Below are 13,886 nucleotides of genomic sequence, written 5' to 3'. Positions count from 1 at the left end.
TTGTATTTAAGGAAAGAGAACAGGATGCCGGTGTGGGAATAGATGAAAACAAAAATGTCTAGAAAAGCAGAGAGAGCCAGGAGTGGCCATCACCACACCACACTGCACCCACACCTCTGCTCTCAGGAGGCAGGAGGAACTAGAAAGGGTTCTGGGTGCTGGGCACACAGGGACCACACGAGATCATAGGCACTGTGTGTAGGGAAGGAACGAGACTGGTCCTGCTCTTCCTCTTAGGGTACATCCTGGAACAGTACATAACCCTACTTGTCATTTCTGAAAAAGAAATGGTTATGCTAATGCTTATGGCATGGTTAAAAGTGTCCTGTGAGAGCTGGGCACGCTGGCTCACACCTCAGCACTCAGCACTCAGGGAGCAGAGGCAGGTGGAATTCTGTGAGTGTCAGGACAGCCTGCTCTACACAGAGAGCTCCAGGCCAGCTACAGAAACATAGTGAGATCATGTCTCACAAAGTTGGGGATTGGGGTGGCCTGTATGTGAACAGCTTAACAAGGCTCAGAAAGAGCATCAAATACAGAAGCGAATGCTCCCAGCCAACCACTGAACTGAGAATGGGGTCCCCATTGGAGGAGTTAGAGAAAGGATTGAAGGAGCTGAAGGGGCTTGCAAACCCGTAAGAACAACAGTGCCAACCAACCAGAGCTCCCAGGGACTAAACCACTCCCCAAAGAGTACACATGGACAGTCCCATGGCTCCAGCTGCATATGTAGCAGAGGATGGCTTTGTTGGACACCAATGGAAGGAGAAGCCCTTGGTCCTGCCAAGGCTGAACCCCCAGTGTAGGGGAATGTCGGGAAGGGCAGAAAGGGGGGGTGGTTAGGGAGGGGAACACCCTTATAGAAGAAGGGAAGGAGGATGGGATAGGGGGCTTATGTCTGGGAAACTGGCAAAGGGAGTAGCATTTGAAAGATAAATTTAAAAATATCCAATAAAAAACAAAAACAAAAACAAAAACAAACAAACAAAAAAACCAAGGCTCAGAAAAAGGAGCAGCCTGAGAACTTGCCCGTTTTTGTGTGTATTTACATGCAGGTTCTGAGGGCGCCCCAAGCTTCGCATCACTGTAGCATCTCAGTGCCCATGACACACATGGCACCCTCACTGTGGAAAGGAAACAACTTAAGTTAATTCCTCATCTTCTCAGAAGTCAAAGGTACAGAAGGCTGCAGCGGCTAATCCTCCTAACGACCTGCCATGCTTACTTCAGGGAAGGGAGTCGTGGGGTTTGGGGCATGTGTGTTGTATGGAGTGTATGCATGTGGGCGTGGGCACATGTGTGAGTCTGTACGTGAGCCTGCTCTGAGGCCAGAGGAAGCTACAGAGTGCCCTGCTCCGTTACTCCCAGCCTTATTCCCTTGAGGTTGGGTCTGCCACTGAGTCTGGAGTGAGGCTGATAGCCAGTGAGCCCAGAGGTCCGCCTCTCTTTGTCCCACGCAGCGCTGGAGTTACAGCCAAACCTGCCTTTTTCAGATTGCTGGGGATTTGAACTCAGGTTCTCGTGCTGGTGCAGCAAGCTCTCTCTCTCTCTCTCTCTCTCTCTCTCTCTCTCTCTCTCTCTCTCTCTCATCTTTATTAACGTGAGTATTTCTTATTTACATTTCGATTGTTATTCCCCTTCCCAGTTTCCGGGCCAACATCCCCCTAACTCCTCCCCCTCCCCTTTGTGGGTGTTCCCCTCCCCATCCTCCTCCCATTACCGCCCTCCCCCCAACAATCACGTTCACTGGGGGTTCAGTCTTGGCAGGACCAAGGGCTTCCCCTTCCACTGGTGCTCTTACTAGGCTATTCATTGCTATATATGCAGTTGGAGTCCAGGGTCAGTCCATGTATAGTCTGCAGCAAGCTCTCTTATCCACTGTATCATCTCCTCAACCCCCAGACTATGGTGTTTGGGTTTTCTTTGTCATCACCCTGGTCAATACCAGACAGGGTTTTTTTGAGCATTGTCTGGTCTAGCACGTCTATACCGTGACATCTTGGCCGCTCAGAAACTCATAGGTAAAAGATGAGGACACGAAGTCATTCCCTCACTGGGGCTTTCTGCTGTCTCTTTAGACCTCAGTCAGGCCACATCATCCAGGCTGTGGGATTTTTTTTTTACCTCAACACAGATGTCCTGTCTGCTCAGCTGCTCTCCTGGCAACCTCTAGACCCTCACTCAGCTTTCGGTTCCTGAGAAAATTGGATCTGCCAGCAAAGAGGCAAGAGAGGAAACATACCTGTTGACATGAATTTGTCCCAGAAGCCCCAGAGGGTGCACCCACAGGAGCAGGATGGGTCATGTGAGGTAAGCACCAGCTGCCCAGGGTTCAGTTCTTTAAAACTGGAGGACAGACATGGGAAATAGCAGGTGCTGGCCCCCCCCATTCCAGAGGCAGAAGGTGTTCCTCCAGCTAGGAGCAGACCACAGGGGCCAGTGCTCCTGCACCTCCTGTCCTTTCATGTTACTCATTGTCCTGCCTCCTGGTGCTTAGGTAGATGCAGCCCTCAAAGCTGTGTCCCCTGAAGGGTCCTCAATCCTGTATCTTCTTGTCGCGTCTGATAGCCATTGTCATTTTGTGAGTCTCCTGAAGGAGCTCATTTGATGTGGATGCATGGCAGGTAAGTCTTAGAGACGATGAGTGTCTGAGAACGCCTTGCCAAAAACATACTGTTTGCTGCTCTAGAGGCAGTGAGACCTGGGAGAACGGAGCTGAGAAATGAGATTGTCTTAGTCAGGGTTTTACTGCTGTGAGCAGATACCATGACCAAGGCAACTCTTACAAGGACAACGTTTAATCCATTATCATCAAGGTGGGAGCATGGCAGCATCCAGGCAGGCATGGTGCAGGAGGAGCTGAGAGTTCTACATCTTCATCTGAAGGCTGCTAGAAGTATACTGGCTTCCAGTCAGTCTTAAAGCCCACATCCACAGTGATATACCTACTCTAACAAGGCCACATCTACTCCAATAGGGCCACACCTTCTAATAGTGCCACTCCCTGGACCGAGCATATACGAACTATCACAGAGGCAGACTAAAGTCTTTTGCAGTGACCAACTTTATTCCAAGGTCAGATAATTTATACTCAGAGAATTAAAGGGAGTCACATGCATAAGGTATCCAATCTCAAGGGACTTATGGTCCCTTGCTTATGGGGCAGGCAAGCTACACACGGCAAAACCATGTTATTCCACAGAGACACATAAACAAATAATGAAACCCAGTTGTAATGAGTAATCAGAAGTAAATTCACTGCTAACCACTTTACCTGGGAGGAGGATAAAAGTACATTCCAAGAACAACTCCACGGTTTTTGAGGAAATGGAGGTCACAAGATCTTGTCTTGTTTTCTCACAAGCACTCAGAGGCTTCTCACACAGCTCCCCGGTTGGATCAGATTCTTCCAATATACCATACATTTCATTACTTATATATGAAATAATTTGTCAGATATATGCACACATTTAGAGATGCCTTGGAAATATTTCTGTAGCAACACTTGTCCTTGGCTACATTCCATGTATAAGTTGGGAATCACTTCCTTATTCTCCCTGAAGCACCTGTGTGCCACACACGTCAGAAACTTATTTCCTTTTCACTTTCCCTTTTAGAAATCCTGTTGTTCAAACTTGGTTCTCCACTGTACTTTTTTTTTTTTAATTTTTTTTTTTAAGATTTTATTTTATTGTATATGAGTACACTGTAGCTGCCTTCAGACACCAGAAGAGGGCATCAGATCTCATTACAGATGGTTGTGAGCCACCATGTGGTTGCTGGGATTTGAACTCAGGACCTCAGGAAGAGCAGTCGGTGCTCTTAACCACTGAGCCATCTCTCCAGCCCCTCCACTGTACTTTTTAATTATTGATTTTTAGGTTTTGTTTTCCTTCATTGTGGGGAGTGGTACGTGCTTACCCAGGCATTGTGTGGAAGTCAGAGGACAACTTTTAGGGGTCTCTCTCCTTTCACTTTGTGTATCTTGGTGATCGAGGTCATCATCAGGCAGGGCAACAAGCATTTTTACCTGCTGTGCCATCTCCTCCACTCTAACTCTCTGGTTCCAAGTTTTGGTTTTTGGTTTTTCGTTTTTTACTGGCAGGCTATCTCAGTCATACTTTCTAATCTGTCTGATAGTTGTTATTGTTTTGTTTGTCTGTTTGAGACAGAGTCTCATTGTGTAGCCTTCTCTGGCTAGAATTCATTGTCTAGACCAGACTAGCCTCGAACTGGTAGAGATCCACCTGCCTTTTTCTTCAGAGTACTAGAATTAAAGGTGAGCATCACACCGCCTGTTACTGTTGTTTTAAAAGGCAATAACAAGCTTTGATGATGATGATGATGATGATGATGATGATGATGATGATGATGATGATGATGATGATGGTGGTGGTGGTGGTGGTGGTGGTGATGATGATGATGTCATCATCGTCTTTCAGTGAGCTGTCTTCTGACTCATGGATGGACTATTTATGTCCAAGGATACTAGAGGTGTTTTGGTGTCTGATTTTTCTAAATTAGTGAAAATGAAAATTAATTCCCCAAGTTAAAACGAAACAGCGCTGTTGGTTTTGTGCAAAGTCTTCAGTCTTGAGTGTTCCCCCCTCACTCCGTTCTCAATGAATCATGATAATTCACCACTCCACTGAGCTGCCTTCCCTGAAGCCTAGGATAATGTTAGCTCTAGGTGTCGGGGTGCTTCTTCCTTTTTGAAGTATTAGTGAAGTATTTCTGGCTGCTTGGGGGATGAAAATCCTAGTGTACAAGAGTTTTATAAACTCTAACTTCTTAAATATTTATATAATATACATTAGATAATACATATTTATATAATATATTATTCATTTAATATGAAATAGAAATTGTCTGGAAAGCCAAATGATCTGTCACCATTCAAGAGTCACTGAACCACTTCGCTGTGTGCCATGCCTGCCTCTTCAGTGAAGAGCAACTCAGAATGGACTGCACTTTGTGTGTTATAGCATCTTACAGTGCTACGTTTTGTGTTACAGAGATTGGTGTCCTTTGAGGATGTGACTGTGGACTTCAGCCAGGAGGAGTGGCGGCGCCTGGACCCTGCCCAGAGATGCCTGTACCAGGAGGTGATGCTGGAGATCTACAGCCACCTCTTGTCAGTGGGTGAGCCTGGCAGTGGGTGAGCATGGCAGTGGGTGAGCATGGCAGTGGGTGAGCATGGCAGTGAGCGAGCATGGCTGGCTGGGGGTCCAGGGTGGGCTTCGTTGAAACTATTTCCTCCTTTTCTTAGAACGTAGTGGGGTATCAAAAGTGTATCATGGTTTTTACCCCATGGTTTGTCCCGATAATTCATTACTTTTTGACACTCCAAGTTAATTACTTTGTGCCCAGTACAAAATACTGATTTCCCAATCAGCCAGTGCAAAGCCCATTGGATGAGCTCTAAAGCTACACACTGAGCAGATATTCTTCCAACTACAGGCTACCCTATTCCCAGCCCTGGGGCCATCTTCAGGATAAAGAAAAGAAAGAAGGCACAGGCAGGAGAGGCTAAGTTCCCACATCATCAGTGTTGGTGTCAAGGTGAGTGACCAGGACCTAGACGGAGGTGGATGTTATTACTGGGCCATTACCAAACTTCCTCGTTCATCCCTTCTCCTAGTGGTGGACATCAGGCTTGCCTCCTTCCCCCACTCTTTATAGCTAATGCCACAGTGCATTGTGAATGTGGGCCAGGGTCATGGGTACCAAGCTTTGCCTCCCACACCAACTCTACAGCTAACCCTGCAGTACTGTGTAACTGTGGACTAAGAGTGAGGATGAGACTCTTCGGAGGTGAATAGTGGGTCGTCAGCTGCCTCATCGTGCAGATAACAAGACCTAAGTTGATCACCAACCCTATTCTCCTGGAGGTCGATACCTGGATTCCTGTTTGCACACCTTGCTTGTCTCCACTGGGCATTACCAAACTGTCAACAAGATGAAGGAAACTCAGTAGTGATTGAGAATACGGATACATGTGTTGGTCAGGGAGGAAATTGGTCTCTTTTTTCCCGATGACCATGGTTAGGGCTGAGGATGCGTATCTCCGTGGTGGAGTGGCAGGCTGACATGTATCGAGCCTTGGGTTCAGTCCCCAGTGTGGCAGATATATAGGCAGACAGATGTATGTGTCAATGTGGATAAGATATGCTAGTGATATACAAAGCTTTTAGCACAGTTGGTGATGGTTCAGTTGGGTATTTTTAAGTTAGTTTCATCGTCATTTTCTTGTGATAGCTCTCATGCGTTTTCCTCTCCTGGCCCTTTCCCCAGTGACCTCCTCCAGCCCCCTCTTGTTGGACCCTCTCCATGCCACAAATTGTCTCCTTTCTGCCTGCATGCCACATATGCTCCACTACTCTTTTTCTTTTTTTCTTCCTCCTTTAAGATCCAATTTTTGAAGTCCCTTTTCTCCTTTGACAATTTACATATAACACATGCGGACATAACCTATATATACACATACAGAAATTAAAATCTAGAGTCCACCTGTAAGACAAGAATATGGTACTCTGTCTTTGAGTGTCACTTAATTCACCTAACATCATGTCAAGTCCATCCATTTTACTGCAGTTGTGAGGATTTTGTGTTTTGGGTGTTTTGTTTTGTTTTGTTTTGTTTTTGTTGTGGCTAGCTAAAACCCTATGAGACATGTGTTCTACATTCTCTTACTGCTTTCATCTGTCAAGAGGCATCGGTTCCCTTTCTCACTGCAGCATAAGTACGGCTGTGCAAGTATGTCTGCCTACATCCATACAGAGTCCCTCAGGTATATGGGCTGGCTTGGTCTGGCTGGCTTGGTCTGGCTGGCTTGGTCTGGCTGGCTTGGTCTGGCTGGGTCATATGATAGTTCCATTTTGAGTTCTTTAAGGACCTTCCGCCCTGGCTTCTTTGGTGGCTACAGCAGTTGGCACACCCTGTAGTGGTGCACAGGGACATAGCTTTCCTTGCTGACATTTGTTGTTTGTTTCTTTTCTTTTCTTAAAATAAAGGATTTAATAATTTACTTTATGTATGTGGGTACACCGTAGCTGTCTTCAGACACACCAGAAGAGGGTATCGGATTCCATTACAGATGGTTGTGAGCCACCATGTGGTTGCTGGGAATTGAACTCAGGACCTCTGGAAGAGCAGTCAGTGCTCTTAACCCCTGAGCCATCTCTCCAGCCCTGTTTCTTTTCTTAATAGCCATTTTGACTGGGGTGACCTAGAATGTGAGGGAAGTTTTAAATTGTGTTTCCCTGATGACTAAAAATATTGAACACATTTTTAAAATATATATTGGCCATTCGTATGCCTCTTGAGAACTATCCATTAAATGTATTACCTCTTGCTTGATTGGGGAATTTCTGCATAGTCTGTATATTAATCTGTAGTTAGAAAAATCCTTTCCCGTTATATAGGCCACCTCTTCATTTCTTTTGCTGTGCATGTTTTTATATAACCCCACCTATCCATTCGTCAGATTGTTTTTTTTTTTCCCCTGTGCTACTGAGTCTTTTTCTAGAATTCCTAGCCCATGCCTGTACCTCTAAGTCTTGCTTTTGCCTCCCTCCCGCAGTTTCAGAATGTCATTACTAAGTCTTTCAGTCTAAGTTGTTTGTTGGGGGTAAAGAGACTTGCTGCTCTCCACAACGCCCAGGTTTGGTTCCCAGTACCCGTGAGGCAGCTCACAGCTGTCTAGGCCTAGGGAACGTGACTTCCTCTTCTGATCCCCCCAGGCACTATCAGCAAACACCCATACATGAGATAAAGTAAATAAATCTTTTTTAAGAAAAAAGACAAAAAAGATGGGGATCCAGTTTCATTTTTTTACAGGTTGTCCCAGCACAGTTTGTTAAAGATGCTTCCTAATATATTCTTGAATGTGTTTTGAAAATTTTTCCTAAGATGTTTTGTGTCCATTTTCATCAAGGAAATTATTCTGTAGTTTCCGTTGTTGTTGTTGTTGTTGTTGTTGTTCTGTTGTGTCCTTATCCAGTTTGGGTGTTAGATACCAATATTAGCTTTGTACAGTGTGCCTTTTAGTGTTTCTCCCTTTCTACTTTATGGAAGGGTTAAGGAGTGTTGCCATTACCTGTTCCTTAAAGGTTTGGGCAGACCCCCCCAGTGCATCTTCTCTTGGGCTTTTCTTCGTATGAATATACTTTACTCTGCCTCTTATGAATCTATTCTGTTTGTATCTTCTTGATTTAATTTCCTTGGGCGTTTTGTTTGTTTTATTGTTTTCTTTTGTTGTTGATTTTCAAGACATGGACTCACCATGTAGCTCTATCTGTCCTGGAACTCACGCTGTAGACCAGGCTGGCTTTGAACTCAGAGATCCACCTGCCTCTGCGTCCCTAGTGCTGTGATCAAAGGCCTGCCCTACTGTACCCATCAAGATTTTAACTTTCATAGGTCATATGTGGTTAAATTTTTAATCATTTATTCTAACATTTCCAGGGTTTTTTTGGTTTGTTTTTTAATGTAAGATTTCTAGTAAACTGCTAGATTTCTTTGGAATCCATTGTAAATATCCTCTTTTTCATTTCTAATTTTGTTAATGTGACTCTCTTTTCCCTGTCGGATTGGCTAGGAGTTTTTCAATCTCACTTTTTTTTTCTTTTTTTTCGGAGCTGGGGACCGAACCCAGGGCCTTGTGCTTGCTAGGCAAGCACTCTACCACTGAGCCAAATCCCCAACCCCAATTTCACTTTTTTTAAAGTGTGTATGGGTTGGTGTTTTGCCCACACAAACATATGTGTACCATGTATGTGCAGTGCCCACAGAGGCCAGAAGAGGGCATCCCGTAGGACTGGTCTTTCCGTGTTGTGAGCTGCCATGTGGGTGCCAGGAACTGAGCCTGGGTTCCCTGGGAGAGCAGTCAGTGCTCTGAACAACTGAGGTATCTTTTCTAGCCCCAATCTCATTTATCTGTTTCTTTCTGTGTATTGTTCTGTGAGGTTTTTTTTTTTTTTTCATTTACTACTTTGGATTTTGCCTTTTTCTTCATTTTTTGAGAGTTGCAACCTTAGATTGAACTCTGATTTCTTTAATGTAAATATCTCAGATATCAACTTTCTCTTGGACCTGTCTTAGCTGTATCCAAAGATCATGGTAAATTGGCATTCCTCTCCATTTTGTTCCAGAAATGTTTTCATTTCCTCCCTGATTTCTTTACAACTCACTGCTAATTCAGAATAGGCTGATCTACGTCCATGTATCTGTGCAGTTTCTGTGGTTTCTCTTCTTGTTTTATTTCTTTGTTTCTCTTTTTGTTTTATTCCATTATGGCCTTTTAAGATACGGAGCATTGTTTCAGCTTTTTTGTACTGTTCAGATTTGCTGTGTAGCCTGGCATGTGTTCTGGTGTTTGAGAATCGTCCACGGGCTGCTGAGAAGGACTGTGTTCCATTTCCGTTGGCTGGGATATTCTGTAGATATCCCTTAGACATGTGTGATCGGTGTTGTAGATATTCCTTATTTGATCTCTCTCTGTCTCTGTCTTGTCTCTCTGTCTCTTTTCTCTCTCTGTCTCTGTCTGTCTCTGTCTCTGTCTCTGTCTCTCTCTCTCTCTCTCTCTCTCTCTCTCTCTCTCTCTCTCTCTGTGTGTGTGTGTGTGTGTGTGTGTGTGTGTGTGTGTGTGTGTGTGAATAAATGCCACGTGTGTCAGAGTTTCCACAGAGTCCAGACGAGGATGTCGGATCCTCTGGGGTTGGAGTTAACAGGTTCCTGCGAGAGTGCTGGGAGCTAAACTCCAGCCCTCTGCAAAAGCAGCAAATGCTTTTAACTGCTCGCATAGAGTTAAGATCAGAAAAGTAAGGGAAGGCCACTATATGTGTAAATGGATGTCTAAAAAAAAAGGGAAAATGCACTGGTGTTAGGTTATGGTTCAAAGATAGAGAGTGCTTTCCTAGATTAAGTAAACTTCCATCCCTAACAACAGTGAGTGACGTGAATATATAAGTCCTTAAGTAGATGAAAAAAGTGGGCCAAAGGCATGAATATGCCTTTCTCTAGAACCGATTAAGTCCACTGCTCTGCTGGTCTCTGTTCCTTTTTAACACATGGTCGTCCAGCGAGACTACCTCATAGCAGCTTTCACAGTTTCTTCCCCTACACCTCAGCCTACTAGGTCTCATACGTCAGTCAAATTCATTACCTTTGTCTAAACAGTCTTCTCCACAGACTAGTACAGCCATCGTGACCACTGACCTAGGCATTCACATTTCCTCATCTGAAAAACAGGGAAAGCAATTGTAATTGCTTTATGAGATGGTTTGTGGGATAAAATGAGTAAGTTTCCATCATAAAGAAAGTTGCCTGATGGTTAGTGTCCCACAGCTAAACTTCGGCATGTCCTAGGGATGTAGGCATGTTCTGCTTGTTGGCATGAGTACCTCACAGAGGTTTTTTTGTGCTTGTCTGTTAACTCTGTGATTTCTCACCCATCCTGTTCACTGTGCATATTCTTTTCATCTCTTTTCTTCTCCCAGAAGTGGAATCAGAGTTTTACACTCCCCGACAGAAAGCTTCCGAGAATGCAGCATTTCAAACCAGAAAGGCGAGTGCACTCTCAGGGCATGGTTTGTGGTGCTCTATTTTAGAAGTACTGTGGCAAGACCCCGACCTTACAAAAAGAGATTGGCAAAGCCAGATCCCACCCTGGAGTCCTGGTGCTTTCCTCAACAAGAAAACACAGAACACAGACAGAGACTGTGGTTGTAAAGAGCCCAGGAAAACCACCCCCTTGGTATCTAACCTTATTTCTACACAAAAGGGAGCTCCAAAGTCACTTGCGAAACATTTGAAGCGCAACCTTGAAGCAAATGGTGAAGAACAAGGCAACGTCACAAAGCAGCTTAATGACATTGTTACGTCTGGTCGACTCTGCATGCAAGACGCTAACTGTACAGTTCCTCACGAAGGGCGGTGCGAAGGTGACCAGTGCAGAAAAGTTCCCATCCACAAACAACCACTTGCAGAGAAAGAAGTCCATTCTCACGAGAAGCCAGATGAAGGCACGGAACGAGGAAGGACCGACAATGCGTCTGCTTTCTGTCAACATCAGACAGCTCACACCGGAGAAGGACCTCTTGTCTGTCACAAGTGTGAGGAAGCCTTCCTCCAGAAGACAGAGTTTGCCTCCCATCAAGAAACTCACCCAGAGAAACCTTATGAGTGTCCCGACTGTGGGAAATCGTTTAGCCGAACATCCAACCTGCAGGTCCATCATCGAATTCACACTGGAGAGAAACCTTACGAATGCCGGGACTGTGGCAAATCATTCAACAACACATCCCAGCTGAAGGTACATTATCGAATACACACAGGCGAGAGACCTTACGTGTGTCCCGTGTGTGGGAAGGCCTTCAAGCAGAAATCAATCCTCAGCACGCATGAGACGATTCACACTGGGGAGAAGCCTTACAAATGTACCATTTGTGGGAAACTGTTCAGCTGTACGTCCCGACTGAAGGTGCATTATCAGATTCATATGAAGGAGAAGCCTTACGAATGTGGTGACTGTGGGAAGGGCTTCAAGCGAAAGTCAAGCCTCACCGTTCACCAGAAGATCCACAGCAGACAAACACACCATGCGTGCAGCGAGTGCGGGAAAGAGTTCAGCCAGAAGTCAGAGCTCAGCACGCACCAGAGACTTCACCTGGGGAAGAATTCTCACAAATGCGCCGACTGCGGGAAGGCGTTTACTTACGCATCCCAACTGAAGATGCACCATCGAGTTCACACGGGGGAGAAGCCCTACAAGTGCCGGGACTGTGGCAAGTCCTTTACGTACTCATTCACCCTGAATGTGCATCGCCGGATTCACAAGGTGGAGAAGCCTCACAAGTGCAGCGTCTGCGGGAAAGCCTTGGCTTCTAAGTACCAGCTGGAAGAACATGAGCGGATCCACACAGGGGAGAAGCCTTACGTGTGTACTGAATGTGGAAAAGGCTTCCATGGTAGGTCAGGTTTCCTACGGCATCAGATAACTCACACTAGGGATAAACCTTTTGTCTGTCATAAATGTGGGAAGGCCTTCTTTCAGAGGTCACAGTTGACATCTCATCAGCAAACTCACACGGGAGAGAAGCCGTATCCGTGTCGTTACTGTGGGAAATCATTCAGCCACACATCGCAGCTGACAGTCCATCATCGAATCCACACAGGGGAGAGACCTTACAAATGCAACTACTGTGGGAAGTCGTTCAGTAATTCCTCCCAACTGAAAGAGCATCTACGAATTCATACTGGGGAGACACCTTACGCATGTTCCGAATGTGGGAAGGCCTTCAGCCGAAGATCATCCCTCAATCTACACACGAAAATTCACACTGGAGAAAAACACCATATTTGTAGCGAGTGTGGGAAAGCCTTCAGTCAGAAGTCAGTACTGCGAACACATCAGAGAATACACACTGGGGAAAAGCCTTACAAATGCGGTGACTGTGGGAAAGCCCTAGCTTCAAAGGGCCAGCTTCGAGATCATCAGCGGATTCACACGGGCGAGAAGCCCTACGTGTGCCCCGAATGTGGGAAGGGCTTCTTCGGCAGGTCGTCTTTGCACAGACATCAGATGACTCACACTAAGGAGAGACCTTTTGTCTGTCAAAAATGTGGGAAGACCTTCATCCAGAAGTCAGCACTGACATCCCATCAGCAAATTCACACAGGCGAGAAGCCCTACGTGTGCCCCGAGTGTGGGAAGGGCTTCTACAATAAGTCGTCTTTACCTAGACATCAGATGACTCACACGAAGGGGAGATCTTTTGTCTGTCAAAAATGTGGGAAGGCCTTCCTCCAGAAGTCTGTGTTGAAATGCCATCAGCGGACTCACACTTGCAAGAAGCCTTAGGAAAGCCATAGGAAATTGTCCCATAATACAACCCACCCTAGACCCATCATCATTCCTACACAGGAATGTAGAGGGGATGAGAATTCGCCCTGCAGTGCATCCCAACTGGAGGTGCAGCACTGGATTTAGACTGGAGAAAGATACTACTGTGTTCTGAGTGTTGAAAGGCTTTTAACAGTGTGTCAGGTTATAATAAATGCCAAGCACCTCATACCAGACGCAGTTCTTTCAGGCTTGGTTTTTGTGTGACGCACGTTTCCTCATAGTCTGTAAACACATTCCTAACTCCTCAGTATGGTCTTTAAATTACTTGAAGAGAATGTTTTAAATGAACTTTCTGTATTGCACTCCTTGTTGATAAACACATTATTTGTAATATGATTTCAGATTTCATCCTAGGAGGAAACCCTAAAGCAACAGAATGAGAAATACTTTTCTATAGAAAATGGCAAAAGACACATTTGTTACCAGACTATAGGAAAGTTTTGGGGATTTTCGTATCAACAATATTCCTATTTATTGTAGGATAATGTTTCTATAATGCAAGAAAGGAAATAAGACAGTGTTCTCTGTCAAAGTGTGTCTAATATGTATGTCTGATTGCACACTTTTTGTTTATATGACATCGGTTCTTAGGTATGTACTACCTCAGATTTGTGGGGTTTGCACAGAATTTATTGCCTAGAAGGAGTTTCTTTTTTTAACAATCTAAGTTGTGTTGACAGGTCTGTCCCCTAGTCACACCAACTTGAGGCTGCACTATCAATAATTAGGAATCTTTTTATCATATAAAAGGAACTTTTGAGATAAATCCATAAGTGAAATTCTATAGCATTTACTGTTCCTTATATTATAACTTTTCTCTTTCATGTTAGCTCCTCTGACCTTTTTTCCACAGGTCCCATCTGTAGTGAACTACATAGGCAGACCCAACCACTCACTACAGAATCATTGAAGGCTACTTCTTCATAGTTTTCTATCAGCTTCTAATACACATAAGATAATAAATAGTGGGGTGTGTGTG

At 44.9% G+C, this 13,886-nt stretch overlaps 1 protein-coding gene across 2 annotated transcripts; it reads left to right on the top strand.

Moving 5' to 3' along the window:
• Positions 1–2,134: 2,134 nt before the first annotated feature.
• On the top strand, positions 2,135–13,080 carry LOC116892230 (zinc finger protein 2 homolog). Of its 2 annotated transcripts, none has more exons than XM_032893796.1 (4): positions 2,135–2,310; positions 5,016–5,105; positions 5,461–5,562; positions 10,500–13,080. In XM_032893796.1, exons 2-4 carry the CDS (start codon positions 5,090–5,092, stop codon positions 12,860–12,862), a joined length of 2,481 nt encoding a protein of 826 aa, XP_032749687.1. In that variant the 5' UTR covers positions 2,135–2,310; positions 5,016–5,089; the 3' UTR covers positions 12,863–13,080. The 2 variants fall into 2 exon arrangements, with proteins under 2 accessions (XP_032749687.1, XP_032749686.1); XM_032893795.1 differs by having other exon boundaries at positions 2,139–2,310; positions 5,016–5,142.
• The last annotated feature ends 806 nt before the right edge of the window (positions 13,081–13,886 follow it).

This window comes from Rattus rattus, chromosome 2 (assembly GCF_011064425.1).
Source record: "Rattus rattus isolate New Zealand chromosome 2, Rrattus_CSIRO_v1, whole genome shotgun sequence".
Taxonomy (NCBI): domain Eukaryota; kingdom Metazoa; phylum Chordata; class Mammalia; order Rodentia; family Muridae; genus Rattus; species Rattus rattus.
The sequence above is the reverse complement of the archived record's forward strand: the minus strand, read 5'-3'. Positions and strand labels throughout refer to the sequence as shown.